Source organism: Trachypithecus francoisi, unplaced genomic scaffold (genome assembly GCF_009764315.1).
Source record: "Trachypithecus francoisi isolate TF-2019V2 unplaced genomic scaffold, Tfra_2.0 Lachesis_group2, whole genome shotgun sequence".
NCBI classification, from domain to species: Eukaryota; Metazoa; Chordata; class Mammalia; order Primates; family Cercopithecidae; genus Trachypithecus; species Trachypithecus francoisi.
Window position 1 is genome coordinate 22,939,818 of NW_022681465.1, and position 18,359 is coordinate 22,958,176.

General features: G+C 39.9%; 1 protein-coding gene across 1 annotated transcript in view; it reads left to right on the forward strand.

Annotated features, from left to right (window-relative positions):
- The window catches only part of MCC (MCC regulator of WNT signaling pathway), a 494,592-nt gene that overhangs the window by 156,876 nt on the left and 319,357 nt on the right, over positions 1-18,359 (forward strand). The window contains exon 3 of the mRNA XM_033178900.1: positions 2,981-3,192. Within this exon, the coding sequence (XP_033034791.1) occupies positions 2,981-3,192 (212 nt within the window). The remainder of the gene's footprint in view (positions 1-2,980; positions 3,193-18,359) is intronic.

Genomic DNA, 18,359 nt, shown 5'->3' on the forward strand with positions numbered 1-18,359 from the left:
CTCTGACCTCCGTTAGTCTCTTGCCACATATTGCTGGAACCAGAACTGAGACCCTGAGGCATTTAGGCAGATAACGGACAGTGTTCAGAGAAACAGGGAGGGAGAGCAGGCATTTGGCAGTCTGTGTTAAGGAAAGCAAAATCTCCCTTGCAATACAATCAATAGACTTTAACATTAAAATAAACTTGGAGCAATTGCAAACATAGTGACAGAATTGCCTGCTTTGATACAAAGCAGTTGATGCGTCCCAGCTATAAAGGCACTGTATAAAGAGAATGTTAGGTTAGACCAACTGGAGAGGATCAGCAGAGCCAGAACAGTAGGGGGAAACCATCTGAAGACAGTTTTCCTATTCACATTGATTAAATTCATCAATACCTGATAAGGACTGGACATTCATATCAGAACTCACTGTACACAAAAATAATTACAAACAGTTTTCTGTATGTAATTATTCTCAAGTAAATCATAGAGTAATCTGTATATGTTCTCATTTCATAGTACAAACTGGATCATTTTGTATCCCTTTTTTGTCATTAAAAGCCATGTATTAAAGATCCACCAGGATGAGATCTTTGCAGGCGGGGACTACAATTTATCATGCTTACTGCTGTATCCCCAGGACCTAGTACATGTCCTGTGCATAGACCATTGTTTGTGTTCTGGCTGCCTAGGCCTTTTAAGCACCCTTCTCTGTTTAGGAAATGTCTCACCTTATCAATACTACCTCTCTAAAGTAAAACCAGAAAACACATTTACCCAGCTTTCCTTGCAGCTAGAGGCATGCAGCCTAGGCTTCACCAACCAGATGCACCCACAAGACACTTCATTCAGAAGTGAACAACACAAGGAAGCAGGCTTTACCTCAAATCTATTTTTTTTTCTGGAAAGAGTGACAACTGAAGCATCAGGCTTTCTCCTCCAGGAAGCTTTCCCTGAACATTCCCCAGTCATCTCCAGATGGACTGAGTTAGATATCCTTCCTTTAGTTCTACTTTTTCATTGCACTTTCCCATTCGCATTATAACTATTAGCATATTTTATTACCTTCTAATCATCTGTAATAGTTAAAGTAATACTAGCTGCTCTAATCAACAAACCGAAAATATGTGGTGAATCAAACACAATAGAAGTTCCTTAAAGAACTAAAAGTAGATCTACCATTTGATCCAGCAATCCCACTCCTGGGTATCTACCCAGAGGGAAGTGTCATTATATGAAAAAGATACTTGCACATACATGTTTATACCAGCATAATTTGCAACTGCAAAAACATGGAACCAGCCCAAATGCCCATCAATCAATGACTGGATAAAGAAAATGTGGTATATATACATCATGGAGTACTACTCAGCCATAAAAAGGAATAAAATAATGGCATTCACAGCAACCTGGATGGAATTAGAGAACATTATTCTAAGTGAAGTAACTCAGGAATGGAAAAGCAAACATCATATGTTCTCACTCATAAGTGGGAGCTAAGCTATGAGGACACAAAGGCATAAAAGTGACACAGTGGACTCTGGGGACTTGGGGGAAAGTGTGGGTGGGGGGTGAGGGATAAAAGACTACACATTGGGCACAGCATACACTGCTCGGGTGATGGGTGCACCAAAATCTTAGAAATCACCACTAACTAACTTATTCATGTAACCAGACACCACCTCTTCCCCAAAAATCTATGAAATAAAAAAACATATACAAAAAAAAAGTTTCTTTTCTAATCACATTAGGTCAAAATAGGGTACTTAGGATGAGCAGACAGCTCTTCTACAAGTGATGGTTCTGGAATCCAGGCATCTTGCATCTACCTTGTGGCTCCACCATCTGTACCCCATGGCTTCCAAGGGTACCATTCCCATGTGAACCAGGCCAGAAGGCAAAGGGCATGGAGAATGACACACTGCAGGGCTTTATAAGCAAGGCCCAGAGTGATACTTATCATTTCTGTTCATATTCTAGTGCCCAGAACTCAGCTTCATTGCTATCCCTAACTGGAAAATACACCCTAGCTTCCTTTAGGTAAGAGTACATCAGCAGTAGAAAGTCATGATACTGTCGGTCGCAGTGGCTCGCGCCTGTAATCCCAGCATTTTGGGAGGCCAAAGCAGCAGGATTGCTTGAACCCAGGAGTTCGAGATCAGCCTAGGCAACATAGTGTAGAAATGAGGTCTACAAAAAAAATTTTTTTTTAATGAGGCAGGAGGATCACTGGAGCCCAGGAGGTTGAGGCTACAATGAGCTGTGATCATGACACTGCACTCCCACCTGGGTGGCAGAACAAGACCCTGCCTCGGAAAGGGGAGGGAAGGAAAGGGAAGGGGAGGGGAGGGGAGGGGAGGGGAGGGAAGGGGAGGGGAGGGGAGGGAGAGAAAGAGAGAAAGAAAAAAAAGAGAAGGAAGGAAAGAAAGAAAGAAAGAGAGAGAGAAAGAAAGAAAGAAAGAAAAGAAAGAAAGAAAGAGAAAGAAAGAAAAGAAAGAAAGAAAGGGAAAGAAAGAAAAAGAGAGGGAGGGAGGGAGGGAGGAAGGAAAGAAAGGAGAAGAAAAAGACAGTCATGATAAAGTGCAATATCTTAACTTTCTGTCATTTTTCTTGCTTCCTTCTTCCTCAGTTTGGAGAAAGAATGACCAGTGCTAAGGCTAATATAGTAGCCCTGTGCAATTCACAGATGTGACTCTGTTCTGGATTCCCTTTACTTGGCTCTCCAGTGCTTTTTTTTTTTTGCTAAGCATTTCTGTTTAGGGGGCACATATTCATGGGATAGTTATTTTTGAATGCTTTGCCTGAAATTGCTTTTATCTCCAGGCTCCCCATGTGTCAGTTTGAAAGGGAAAGCGCTTAGCATGCAGCCTGGGCACCACATGTGTTCCGAGATGCTGGCACATGGAAGGCTTAGGAGGTTCCAAATCATTGCCTATTGGCCACCCACAGGCTAATGAAGGAAATGTCTTTTCATTTTCTCTGCTTCTCTCGGGCTTAGGTGCCTTATCAGCAGCCCGGGAGAGCTGGGAATACGACTCTGGTGCCAGGGACCTCCAGAGCCCGGATGTGCAGAGCCAGTCAGCCCTCCAGAAGCTGCTCGAGTATGGCGGAAGCTCTTTGCATCAGCAGGCTGCTCTCCACAAACTGCTCACGCAGTCCCCGCAGGTTGGCAACTCTGTAGGAGGAAGCTATCTCGAGCTGGCCAACACGGTGAGTACTTTTTGGTTCATGGAACACATATTTCGGCCTGTCTGTATTCCAATACAAATATTTTAATTTTGTGCTCCAGGGGACATATCGGGTATTGTCTTCTTTATTGCGGTAAATATTGTACCATTTTTAGCGTTGCCAGTAATGTTTAGTATTCCAAAGTTGCCAGCACTTAGGGACTTTACTTTCATTGAGACCAGAGTAGACTTCTAAAAGGTGTTTTAATTAAGGCTGTAACTTGCACAGGTTTAATTACTAGAAGATGCACACAGCTCTTCCATAAGTAGACTAATTCTATGGTTCTAAACATTACAAATTAATCGTATATACTTGCTTCTGTTCCCTAATTTGGACTTTATTCATTTGAAAAACAAAAAGGAAAATGTTGCATTGAAGGTTTCTTGTTTCTGGTTATACTTTAAGAGTATTTTCTGTCGAAAACTGTGGGACAACTTATTATGTCATTATGTGTAATTTACCTTCCTTTTTCCTTCAAGGTGAGTCACTACAAAGCGACCTTTGGGCAAAGAGCTATTGTCTTCTTTTCTAAGGCAGGGCTGCCAAACGAGGTGGGTGGCTGATGGCCTGGCCATTTTGGGTGACATGCAGGCAGTACAAATAGAGATTGCTATCCAACCACTGTGGGAAAGGTCTAAAAGCCTACCTGGCTTTTTGAAACTGAAGTTCGAATGGTAGACTAAGCATCTCAATAACTTTGACTTATGCATATTTACAGTCTGCTTTGATGTAGACCAGTGGTTTTCAGACTCTTTGTGTTTGAGGCACATTTTCTAATTCTTACACTTTTGGTGGGATGTTTGAAGGAACTAGCAATTGTAAATATGACAACAATAATTAAAATACAATCATCAGAAAAATCCCAATTAAATGACGTTCTACAAAATATGTAACCAAAACTCCTCAAAAGTGTCAAGGTTATCAAAAACAAGGAAAGTCTGAGAAAGAGAAACTGTCCAGCTAAAAGAAGCCTAAGAAAATATGACAACTAAATGTAATGCATACCCTCAATAGGATCCTGGACCAGAAAAAAAGGACATTAGAGTAAAACACACATGCAAACACACACACACACACACACGAAGCCTAAAGTATGGACTTTAGTTAATAATAGTGTATCAACATCCGTTCATTAATTGTGACTATTATACCATAATAATGTAAGATGTTAATAAGTAGGAAAAACTATTAGTGGAGTATGTGATTACTCTCTTGCCTATCTTTCCAAATTTGGTCTAAAGCTTTTTTTTTTTTTTTGAGACAGAGTTTCGCTCTTGTTGCCCAGGCTGGAGTGCAATGGCGCGGTCTCGGCTCACTGCAACCTCCGCCTCCAGGGTTCAAGCAATTCTCCTGTCTCAGCCTCCCAAGCAGTTGGGATTACAGGTACCCGCCACCATGCCTGACTAATGTGTGTATTTTTTTTTTTTTTTTTAGTAGAGACAGGGTTTCACCATGTTGGCCAGGCTGGTCTCGAACTCCTGACCGCAAGTGATCCACCCGCTTAGCCTAAAACTATTATAAAATAAAAAATATATTAAAAACATATAAACATGCACTGCTAGGGTATGATATGTCTCATAAAAATCTGTAAAAACATTCATAGTTATTGCACTGCTTGTTACTTGGCCACACTTCAAGAACATTCTTGCACAGTTTGAGTAGAACTCTAACTATCCTAATCTTGCCCTCCTATGTGCTCAGGAGATTAGGCAATTATCAGTGAATATGTCATCTTTCTCTGGCATAGGCCTGGACTTAGGCTGTGCCTGCTTCAAATAATTTGCAGCAAGTTGAACCCTCCTCTGTACTACATCAGCTCAGCCTTTTCTCAAGGCAGACATTGCCATGACAGGATGGATTACAGCAGAAATCAGTGTTACACAGAGATCAAAATTTGATGGTACCTTCTTTGGAGGGTTCCAGGTTCATGGCCCACCAGTTTGCTGCAGCAAACCTACTATTGAAAACTGTGGGAGTTGGCTGTTTCCTGTCTCTGTATAACTCTGTGGTTCCCAGCTTCTCCAGTAACCTCCTGGACGGATTTCTAAGTTCTCCTGTCTCTCCTGATTGGAGGCCAGCTCAGTCCTTGAGGTTCCCATAGCCAGGTTCTCTGAGTTGGCTCTTCAGGGGAGTCAAGGCACAGAGAACTCTCACATACCCAACAGTCATATACATACCCTGTTTTTACTTTACTGGTTAAGCTTTAGAAATGAGGGAACACTGCCTAACATTTCCTCTGCACACTCACTTAAGGTGATCCCTTGGCAAGAACTGAACCATAAATGCAAATGCAGGCACTGAAGTCCTATGACTGTGATTACACTATTTATTTCCTTACCAAATGGAAAAGTAAAACTTTAAAAATACCATTTGAATGTACAGACCCATTATTAATGCCATTGGACACTGTGGTAGAGTACATTTTGGGCCTCAGTTCTTCATCCTCCCCTGTGTCTTCACTGTTTGTCATGCAACCCTAGAGTCCTTCTTTCAGACATGTGAGAGTGATGTATGATAGTTGTTTTAACCATTGCATTTGCGGTGGTTTGTTTCATAGCCATAGTGACTCAGGGTCTTCTCAGATGAGTCTATAGAGCCTGATTTGAGAAATACCCTTCCCAGGTGGACAAAGAAAGCAAATAGTCTCTCTAAACTGCATATTTGGGCAATCCCTTTATTTATATAATCACATTAAAAGTAATTTATGTCCCTTCTAAGGAAAAATCTTGAACTAATAAAATTAAGTTTTATTTTTTTCTTTTAAATAGCTACTAAGAGCAAAAGGCATTTTATCAGTGTCTAGTTAGGAGACAGAAAGCACACAGTAATTCACACAGGGAAAGTTTAATATAAATGATTATTAACTAGTAGCAGAGGATTACCTACTAAGGGTAAAGAAAACCATAATGAACACAGGAATAGCACATAGAAAGAATAGCCACTACCCCTAAGGCTGTTGCCAAGGAAGGAGTGTCAAAGAAGGAACAAATTTGGAAGAGGGCCCTCCCCTCTCCCAGGGATGATTCTGACCCCTTTGAAAGGAAGTCTGCAGCCCATTGACTTGCAGAGAATTTCCCTGAGATGTTGCAGGCCAGAGCTGGCAAGCAGGACACCAAACTTCTGAACCTTTGGTCCAGCCTCCTGGGATACCACCCACTGGGGCATCTGCAAGACTCATCAGTTATCACTGAGTTGTCCACTGAGATGCCAGAGGGATTCACAGGGAAGCTGCCTGCTGGAGTGGTGGCAAGCCCACTGAAAAGTCCCCCAAATAGTGCCACTAAAACTTAATAGGGTGAGTCACTAGATGTCCTATGCTGCGGGCCCCTACCCACCACAAGAGCTAGCAGAGGAGAGCACAGCACAGTCAAGCCACAAGAGTCAAGCTGAGTGTCCTCCAGTGTCTCTCCAGCACCCTCTCTTGACAAAGGAGAAATGTTTACATGGTCCAGCTCCAAGACCACAAAACAGGACAAAGAAAGCTGGATTTGGAGATGAGAAGCAACAAATGATAACTAGGCAAAGACATTTTTAGCATTGAGGATTTCCTGGGAGATTCCTACATAAGCTTTTTACCTTTCTAAGCATCTCTTCCTTTTCTTGTACCACCAATCACCAGTCTTCTCATTCTACCTAAGACAGTGGATACCATGAGGCTTAACATACTGTTCACAATGCAAAGGCAACAAGACAGTGTTGTACACAGATACTTACAGCAGGCATGGTTTTATCGAAGCAGCAAAATGGCCACATATTATACAGAATAAGAGATTTATTATCATAAGGGCTAGACCTTGCACAAATGTGAGAGCTGGTAATACAATCTATGAAGACTATTGGTTCTGTATCTAGTGTTGAGCTTGACGTTACTATAGGTTTGTCAGATCAGCTGTTAAGAGGGAAAGCTGGATGTATAGGAGAGTAGGGACAAACCAGAACTCATGAGGACCAATGGGACCATTGAGGACAAACTGGAAACCTCTTCTGTGTCTTACCATGTCTAACCTTGATGCTGTGGGTGACCTGCAGGAGAAACTGGCACTCTGTCTCCTGCAGTGTGTCTCCTGCACATACACTTGGCCCAGGACTCAGAGAAGCTGAAGGAGGAGATTTAGTGAATTAGAGTTACTGCAAGCCTGGTACACCAAGTAGTTAAGCAGCAGATTAGCAATAATGTGTGCAAGTGGACAAGGTGCATAGTGCCTGCTATGGTTTGTTTTCCCCTCCAAAATTCATATGGGAATTTAGTTGCCGTTATAACAGTATTAAGAGGTGGGACAATTAAGAGGTGATTAGGCTGTGATAGCTCCACCCTTATGGGTGGGATTGGTGCCATTTTAAAAGGACCAGTTCCATTCTCTCTCTCTCTCTCTTCTCTCTCTCTCTCTCTCCTCTCTCTCTCTCTCTTTCCCACTACCTCTCTCTCTGTCTCTCTTTTTCTCTCACCATCTTCTTGCCCTTGCACTCTTTCACCATGTGATAATACAATAAAAAGTCACCTGACAGATGCCAGTGCCTTGATATTGGGCTTCCCAGCCTCCAGAACTATAAGCCAATTAATTTCTATTCATTATAAATTACCTGGTTTCAGATATTCTGTGATAGCAGCACAAAACAGACTAAGACAGTACCCTGCACCAAGTTTCAGAGCATAAAAAGTATGACTTCCTTACTTCTTCCTTCTGGATTTCACACAGAATGTCTCTCGTGGCCAAACAGAACCATATAGGAAAGAGAACTCGGGAATATGGTTCCAGCTTAGCTGAATTTAGTACCAAGTCACCACAAAGCAGCAGCAAAACTCAGTGTAATGTAAGCCCATAAAACTATGGGTAAAGCAATATGAGATATTTTAAGAGTTTGGTAAAGAGGGGATGCAGTGGGAAAGATATATTGCCTGTCTTCTGATAGATATTTTTCTACCAAGATTTGTATTACCAGGAAAGAATGCTAGTACAAATTATAATGTTATGGATTCTGAGTAGTAACATATGTAAGTATTCTAAAACATAAAACATAACAGAAGTTTCATTTTCTAGACACAGCAGGATTAAATTCCTGAATAAACTAGCAATGTCTAGATAAATTCTGTCAGCTATACTACTTGGTTTTTAAAGTATTAATTATAGGCTTTATTTTTCATTAATAAAAGTATTAATTGATGTACGTTAAAATTATACTAGAAAAGAAGCCATGTGGACAATAGAAAGTTGATGAAAAGTAGAAGTAATCATTTGTCTCTGTCTTCCCTCATTTAAAAGGTCTTCACCAACTTTTTAAAATGTATTCTTGAATTGCTTTTAATATAGGGAACTTTTCATTTCTCCTTCTGCAATCTTAACACACTATAATCATTATGGTACTTGCCAAATTTGGGGATACCAAACTTTGATCTAGAGGATGTGTCTTAGCTTCATGGTTAAAGCAAGGCTGATTGTTCTATGAGCACCCTCTTCTGGGCATTGTTCAGAGTCAAAGAACAAAAAATTCTTCAGCATAGGGCACGCTTGTCACCCTTTAGATTTTCAGGGAATTAGGATAGGACAAATAAAATATTGGAATTTTGAGAAAAGGGCTAAGTAATGGCCTAGAATATAGGGTTGATTTTTTTAAAATTCAGAACATTGGCTGGGCACGGTGGCTCACACCTGTAATGCCAGCACTTTGGGAGGCTGAGACAGGCGATCACTTAAGGTCAGGAGTTCAAGACCAGCCTGGCCAACATGGTGAAACCACATCTCTACTAAAAATACGAAAATTAGCTGGGCATGGTGGTGCGTGCCTGTAATCCCAGCTACTCAGGAGGATGAGACCAGAGAATTGCTTGAACGCGGGAGGCGGAGGTTGCAGTGAGCTGAGATCATGCCACTGCACTCCAGCCTGGGTGACAGAGCGAGACTCCATCTTAAAAAAAAAAAAAAAAAAAAAAAAAGATCAGAAATCAGAACCTTGAATTGTCACTTCCAAGTGATTGAGACTGATTTTTAAAAAATATGTATTGTAAATATATATGTAATACGGCTGGGCATGGTGGCTCACGCCTGTAATCCCAACACTTTGGGAGGCCAAGGTGGGCAGATCACTTGAACCCAGGAGTCTGACCAGCCTGGGCAACATGGTGAAACCATGTCTCTACAACACAAATATTAGCTGGGTGTAGTGGCACATACCTGTGGTCCCAGCTACTTGGGAGGCTGAAGTGGGAGGATCGCTTGAGCTCGGGAGGTGAAAGTTACAGTGAACCAAGATCACACCACTGCCCTCCAGCCTGGGCAACAGAACTAGACCCTATCTAAAAAAAAAAAGTGTATATAATATATATTTAATATATGCAAATATTCTAAAACATAAAACATAACAGAAGTTTCACTTTCTAGATACAGCAGAGATAAATTTCTGAATGAAATAGCCATGTCTAGATAGATTCTGTCAGCTATACTACTTGGTTTTTAAAGTATTAGCTTTATTTTTATTAATAAAACTATTAATTGATGTACACTAAAAAAATTATACTATAAAAGAAGTCATGTGCATAACAGAAAGTTGATGAAAAGTAAAAGTAATCATTTGTCTCCCTGTCTTCCCTCATTTATAGATATATAAATTTATAATATATTATATAAATATATAAATATATGTATATATGAATACATATATACATAGATGTATGTATATATACATATACATAGATGTATGTATATATACATATACATAGATGTATGTATATATACATATACATAGATGTATGTATATATACATATACATATATAAACACATATATAAATATATATGAAGCAAAGACATTTTAGTTTTGTGCTATTAGGTATCTAACATACCAGCTATCTGTGGGGAAGTGCACTGTTTCATGAGTTTTTCTGTAACATTTCAAATGATGAAGTTGTAAACACAGTCAGACTCATTTCTATGCAGATGAAGATGGTAATGTCTGTATTCTGCACCCTGCTGCTCAAGGCTGTCTTCTTTTCCTTTGGATGACTTGGCTTTAACTTTGCCCATTTTAAGATTTAATTTTGTGTTTAATGCTTTTTTGCAAAAGTAATTTACATTTTTAAAGGAGAAAAAAAGTCATGAGTTGTGAAAATAAAATCATGCGAATTAAAAAACTGACATAGCAAGTTTTGCTCCTCTGTGTATCCAACAGTCAAAAACTCCAAGCAGCCTTTTTACTTTAGGCTGGTTTAACATCTGTGAATTGGAAATCGAATTAAAACTGTGTATTATCATGCTCATTTGTTATATGATCAAAATTATTAGTATAGTCATTATTAACTGAACCTTGATACAACACTATTGGTTACTTTGGAGAATACTGCATATCCACACATTTCAGCCAATACAGAAACATCTTTAAAAGGTGTGGGAATAAGAGTTGTAGTCGTGGTGAGAGAGACAGAAGTCTTCTTTTTGGTTTAACCACTTGATCAACTTCTTGTGTTTCACATTAGTTTTTGGTTTGTTTCCCGCTTTCTTCATTTCAACCATAAAGTACCGAGGAGTTTTTCTGTTTGTTTTTATACTTTTCAATTTCCACAGTCCTTATTATTCTCCCTCTTATTAGATCTGCTACCTTGATGTTTTAGGGTCAAAGGATTTGAAAATTCTTAAGAAGAATTTTCAGAAATTTTGAAATAAAGCAAAAAGATTACTGGGTGCTTGTTCAAACTCGTATTAGATCCTCTAAGAATCAGCTGATACTTCAGGAGATGTAGCTTTCTTTGGCTATTTGCTATTAATTGAAGTCTAGAATCTGTAGCATTTGGATGTTAATTTGTAGAAGATTGGTAAGTTACTGATGACTTTTGTCTGGTAGAGATACAAACTACTTTTGCCCAGCAGGGAAGGTAACCCCAAATGTTATATTTTATTTGCCCTAGTAAAACGGCAACCATTTTGTTACTAACTTTGCAGTCCTATGCCAGCATTATTTTTTTCTACTGAATTTATATTTACCAGTTTCTTCTATTTTTTTTTTTTTTCTTTTTTTGAGACAGGTTCTCATTCTGTCACCCAGGCTGGAATGCACTAGCTTACTGCAGTCTTGACCTCTTGGGCTCAAGCAGTCTTCCCACCTTAGAGTCCCAAAGTGCTGGGATTATAGGTATAAGTCACTGTGCCTGGCCTCTTCTATCCTTCTTTAAATCAGCTTTATTATCCTGCCAGTTTCCTCAAGGAATTAAGTAAATCTCAGGAAAATACTTATTTATAGCCAGGGATGGTGGCACATACCTCTAGTTCCAACTACTTGGGCAGCTGAGGTGGGAGGATTGCTTGAGGCCAGAAGTTCGAGGTTGCAGTGTGCTATGATCATGCCTGCACCCTAGCCTGGGCAACATAGCAAGCCATTGTCTTAAAAAATAAAGAAAACATCAAAAAAGAAAGTTACTTACAAGTGGCTACATTTAGGGTAGCATTTGGAAATAGAAACTTAAAAAATTCTAAAGAAATGAGATCTTTCAAGGAGATTTCCAGATATTTACCGATCACTTTTTTATTGTCTAAGAGCTGTCTCAAGATGATGTTGTTGTCATCAGGAGTTCTCAAGGTGGTATTGTTATTAAAAATTATGCTGAATAATCTTGTATGTAGAATTCACTTAGAAATACCAGATCATAGCCAGAGGCAGCGGCTCACACCTGTAATCCGAGCACTTTGGGAGGCTGAGGTGGGCAGATCACCTGAGGTCAGGAGTTCAAGACCAGCCTGGTCAACATGGTGAAACCCCATCTCTACTAATAATACAAAAATTAGCCAGGTGTGGTGGCAGGTGCCTGTACTCCAAGCTACTCGGGAAGCTGAGGCAGGAGAATCATTTCAACCCAGGAGGCAGAGGTTGCAGTGAGCCAAGATGGCACCACTGTAATCCGGCCTGGGCAACAGAGCGAAGCTCCGTCTCAAAAAAAAAAAAAAAAAAAAAACCAAACCAAAAACCCAAAATAAAAACAAGAACAAAAGAAACAGATCACGAAAAAGTAATAATTTCTACCTACAGAGAGAAGAGTCCTCAAAAAACTTCAGTCTAACCTTTTTATTTTAAAAACAGGGATATGGAGGTGCAGATCAAAATATCCACCTAAGGACACACAAAATAGTAGAACCAAGACTGTAGGGTAGATTTCCTGACACTCACTACTAACAGTACTACACCCCTGTCCTGGTCTAGAGGATGTCCCTGGTTATTGGCAAGAGAAAGAACAGCTGCTGGGAGAAAGAGCTACTTCAGATCTTTGCTAGTGGACTCTGAGTCACTCCTCTGCTCTGCTCAGTTGTACTGGGTTATTTTTCTGATGTCTTCTAATCCTCTTTGCAGAGCGAATGTTCAGCCAGAATACCACAGTACAGATGGTAGAAATATTGACATGCTTTTGTCCCAGGTCCCCTACTCTCTTGGCTAACTAGTCCTTGTACTAGGAACCCAGAACCTCTCCACAGTTCGGCATCTAAGGGGTTAATGCTGGCCCTGCAAAGGGAAGAGGCAAAATTGCTGCCAGCTGGCATCATCCGGGCATCTGTTCTGGTTGGCTAGTGCCTATGCCAAACTAGTTGTGAAATACCTTTAATATTTCTTCTGCCCTTTGGCAATCTGTTGGACTAAAACAAGGAATCCATGTGTAGGACCTGAAGAAAGTGTTGGCACCAATAGATAGTGAGGTGGTAGGAAGCCGTCATATCACTCTCTTAATAATTGACAGTATTTTTTAAAATGATTCTATTGGATAGTTCAATAGAGGTTGATTTTTATTCTGTTTCCTACTATCTTTAAGGTAAAGAGCTCTGATAAAGGGATTTAGAAAAATTGTAAGTACACTAGAGGGCAGTGGTCCCATATCTAGACACCTGGCAATTACCACTTCCTTTGCATTTCTTTGCCTTTCCTTTTGTTTAGGGGAGGGGAAGAGGAGTTTTTGTCACATAATACAAATGCCATTTATGTCTGAAGTATTTGATAAAAACAGAGTAGCTGCTTGGCAGCACCCTGTCTATCATTTATTGTAGTTTCTTTTCCATCCTTCCTCCATTGACTTATCTCAGCATTAACATCTTAATGACTTTTTGCTTTTTTGAAGAAAAGGCAAAGGAGAGATAGGGAACATACATTCCTACTTTGGGGTGTAAGGTTTTCTATCTTTGCATCTTTGTATTTGAAAATAAAGTCATGAATTAAGAATGAGGAAGAACAAAGGTACAGGAATGTATTCTTGTATTTTGTATGTGCAGAGGTGTTAAAAGAAAAAGTTTAGACAAATTAAATTTCACAGGGTTTAACTGAGCAAAGAATGATTCAGGAATCACTCAGCTCTCAGAACCAGAAGTGGTTCAGAGAGCTCTGCTCCACTACATGGGCAGGCAGCATTTATGGACAGAGGACAAAAGTCAGGTACAGAAATTTGACTGATTACAGCTTGGCATTTGCCTTATTTGAATATGGTCTGATCAGTTGGCTGCCTGTGATTGACTGAGACTCAGCTATTTGTTACAAAACTATGCTCCTAAGTTAGGCTTTCAGTTAGTTTATGTACTAAGTTAGACTGCAATTAATTACACGAGGACTCAACTGTCCTTATGTAATTCAGGCCAAATTTAGTTTGAGAGAGGCAAAGGTCACTTAGATGACTCTGCACTGCTGTCCCCTTCTTCATGATCACCAAGGACAATCATGTTTTAGCTCCCTCAGTTTTCCCTCTCCTGCCCCTCTCCTAAGTAGAAGGGAGCCCTGCTTTCTGGAGGAGAGGCTAAGCTGATCTATATACACTAAAGGGATGGACTGGAGGTGAGTGGATGGGGTAGGGAGGAAAGAAGTTCCATTGCAGTTGGATAGTATAATAGATTTCAAGAGGAGAAAGCAAAGGGACATTAAAAAATATGTCAATAGATTATTGATGAGTGTGCCTTTGATGAAATATGATACCTTAAATAAAGAATTGTATCTATTATTAATTGCTTTTGGTTGTTGGACTGTTTCTTTGAAAGAGATAATCCTCTGAAACTAGTTTGTATGGGTTCCTGGATTTATGAAAGTTATATATAGAATGAACTTGCAGACACTGGCATTTTCATTTGTGAGATCTATAGCAGTTGTGTTTATATATGTGTGTGTATACGTATATATGCATGTGTGTATACATATATATATGTATGTGTGTATATATATGTGTGCATATATGTTTCTGTGTGTGTGTGTGTGTGTGTATAGTTTATTCACCATGTTTACTCTTAGGCCCAGGTGGGAGATAAGATGCTCTTCTTCCAATTCACCCAACTAGAGGCCTGGGTGGGAGGAAGAACACCTGGACCCTCATAGCAACATGTCCTCTGCAACAAAGGGACAGGAACTCCCTGTGCATTTCTCTTGGTGTTGCTAATATTCATTGGGGATTTACCGTACACGGCATATTGTGTCACTTGCTTTGCATAGATTATCTTGCTTAATCCTCACAACTTTGTGCTGTATATATAGATATAGGTATGATCCCCCATTTACCCGTGAGAAATTTGAGGATTACAGAGGTTGCCTGGGATGAAACAGTGAACATGTAGCAGGCTGAGATGTGAATCCAGGTTTGTTTGGCTCCACAGCTTGAGTTTGTAGCTACTCATTTATGTGCCCCAAGGGAAGGAGGGATGCTGCAGGCAGTGTCATTGGGAAATCATCTGTTCTTCCTACCCATTCTACGGGGTGCAGTGCTGTCTCACACATCTGAACTGGATGTAGGTTCCTGATCTTATTCCTCTATTGGAATAGAAATGATGCCCTGACTGTTTTGGGGATAGCCTGGGACATAAACACACATGCACACACACTGACTGGATTTTCATTTCTCTGATTTTGTATGAGACATTGTTACTGGAGAGTAATTAAAACCCCTGGTGAATTTATGTTGGGGCCTTCTGACATGATTGTGCAGTTATTTATCCTTAGACAACAGGGAGGATTAGCATTAAATGCTGAGAGAAATGCCTCTGCCACGTTGATGCAGTTAGAGGCATCTATCAAAGATGCGTTTGGAACCCAGAGGCCTCATTCTAATTGCCGAGAATGCTGGAGGCTGTTTTCAGCTAGACTTAAAAGTGAAGAGAAAAACCATTAGTAGTAAGAGAGGTGGAGCCCACATTAACTTCTCGGTAGATTCTTCTGAGGCAGAGGGATCATCTCTTCCCTAGCCCTGTCTGCCTTGTATGTTTTAGGTAATAGTCCCTGCTATGGATCAGGGCAAAACCTTTCCCTAGAGACAGAAGCAGGCAGAAGGAATTAATGTGTTCCTACCATTATGCCTAATAATAACTGGTCACATTTGCTAAGTGTTTAGTACATGTAGGATATTGGTAGAAGCGCTTTGCCAGCATCATCTCATTTAATTCTCAGATGGTCAGTCCCTCTTCAAACCTAACCCTCTCTACCCCTTCCTTCCTAATCTAACACTTATTGTGCCATTTGTTTCTCTTAGGGGAGAGGTAAGTCGTATTTATAAGACCGGCATTTACATTAGCTCAAGAAGTGAATGTTGCCAGGTACGAAGGGAAAAGAATTAGCAGATCTATGAATTATGGTGTCAATTATACTTGTATTGAGAAGGATAATCATTTGTTAGTTGTTAGATCTTATTCCATGTTTATATATGTCAGGTTTATTTTTCATACTGAGGAATAATGCTATTAGGTATTCCTGTTATTCCTAAATATTCCTAATATTTTTCATACTGAGGTATAATACTATTAGGTTGGTGCAAAAGTAATTGTGCTTTTTGCCATTACTTTTAATGGCAAAAACTGTGATTACTTTGCACCAACCTAATAATTATTATTTGAAAAACCCAAATGTCAGCCACTCTTTGTCCTTCAGCTTTTGTTTCTGTTCATTTCAGCTCTGTTTTCTCCTCATTGCAACCCAGACTTGGAACTTAGTGATGAATCTAGGATTGCAAAAGAATTGGTGGGCAATATCTTAGTAAGGAATGAGTACATAGAGGATGAGATATATATATATATATATATTTTTTTTTTTTTTTGAGACTGAGTCTCACTCTGTCACCAGTCTGGAGTGCAGTAGCACGACCTCGGCTCACTGCAACCTCTGCCTCCCGGGTTCAAGTGATTGTCCTGCCTCAGCCTCCCAAGTAGCTGGGACTACAGGTGCATGCCACCACACTCAGCTAATTTTTTATTTTTAGTAGAGACAGGGTTTCACCGTGTTGGACAGACTGGTCTCGAACTCCTGACCTCAGGTGATCTGCCTGCCTCGGCCTCCCAAAGTGCTGGGATTACAGGTGTGAGCCACCGCGCCTGGCTGAGATTTATGTTAAATGTAAATCCCACCCCCCAATACACACATACCTCTCTTTTCAAGCAAACAGCTTAAGAGTTTCTATTTGATACTTCTGTCCTCTAGAGATCCTCCTTTATCCCAGATCTGAAGCTTTTCTCCATACCTTCACACCCCTCTCCCAAGCAATGCTCCTGCTTACTTACTCTTGTCCACCTCCTTCTTTTTTGTTGGAGGGATGCAAATTTCTCTCCTATTATATGTTGAAATGTAGGCACCATTTTTGTTGCTAAACATGATATTAGCATCTTATGCTTTTACCCTATGTGAATTATAAAAGCATTCCTTGCAAGGAAATGCCTCACTCTCTTTAAGAGATATTTTGGGGGAATAAAATTTTTATTTCATTGTAGAAAAAGACCCTATTGACAGAATCTGAAATGAGGGATCATTTACAGAATCTTGATCCTAAATAGTTGAATATAATCTACCTTAATTCAGACATTTTATGTTTAACATAATACTGGAATAGATTCATTACCATAGAAGATTATGAAGATAACACAGAGAGTGTTAAGAATGACTGAATCCAACGAGACAGAAAGTTAACAAGGATATCCAGGAATTGAACTCATCTCTGCACCAACCGGACCTAATAGACATCTATAGAACTCTCCACCCCAAATCAACAGAATATACATTCTTCTCAGCACCACATCGCACTTATTCCAAAATTGACCACATAATTGGAAGTAAAGCACTCCTCAGCAAATGGAAAAGAACAGAAATTATAACAAACTGTCTCTCAGACCACAGTGCAATCAAACTAGAACTCAGGACTAAGAACCTCAATCAAAACCGCTCAACTACATGGAAACTGAACAACCTGCTCCTGAATGACTACTGGGTACATAACGAAATGAAAGCAGAAATAAAGATGTTCTTTGAAACCAATGAGAACAAAGATACAACATACCAGAATCTCTGGGACACATTTAAAGCAGTGTGTAGAGGGAAATTTCTAGCACTAAATGCCCACAAGAGAAAGCAGGACAGATCTAAAATTGACACCCTAACATCACAATTAAAAGAACTAGAGAGGCAAGAGCAAACACATTCAAAAGCTAGCAGAAGGCAAGAAATAACTAAGATCAGAGCAGAACTGAAGGAGATAGAGACACAAAAAACCCTCCAAAAAATCAATGAATCCAGGAGTTGGTTTTTTGAAAAGATCAACAAAATTGACAGACCGCTAGCAAGACTAATAAAGAAGAAAAGAAAGAGGAATCAAATAGACGCAATAAAAAATGATAAAGGGGATATCACCACCGACCCCACAGAAATACAAACTACCATCAGAGAATACTATAAACACCTCTACGCAAATCAACTAGAAAATCTAGAAGAAATGGATAATTTCCTGGACACTTACACTCTCCCAAGACTAAACCAGGAAGAAGTTGAATCCCTGAATAGACCAATAGCAGGCTCTGAAATTGAGGCAACAATTATTAGCCTACCCACCAAAAAAAGTCCAGGACCAGATGGATTCACAGCTGAATTCTACCAGAGGTACAAGGAGGAGCTGGTACCATTCCTTCTGAAACTATTCCAATCAATAGAAAAAGAGGGAATCCTCCCTAACTCATTTTATGAGGCCAACATCATCCTGATACCAAAGCCTGGCAGAGACAAAAAAAAAAAAAAGAGAATTTTAGACCAATATCCCTGATGAACATCGATGCAAAAATTCTCAATAAAATACTGGCAAACTGGATTCAGCAGCACATCAAAAAGCTTATCCACCATGATCAAGTGGGCGTCATCCCTGGGATGCAAGGCTGGTTCAACATTTGCAAATCAATAAACG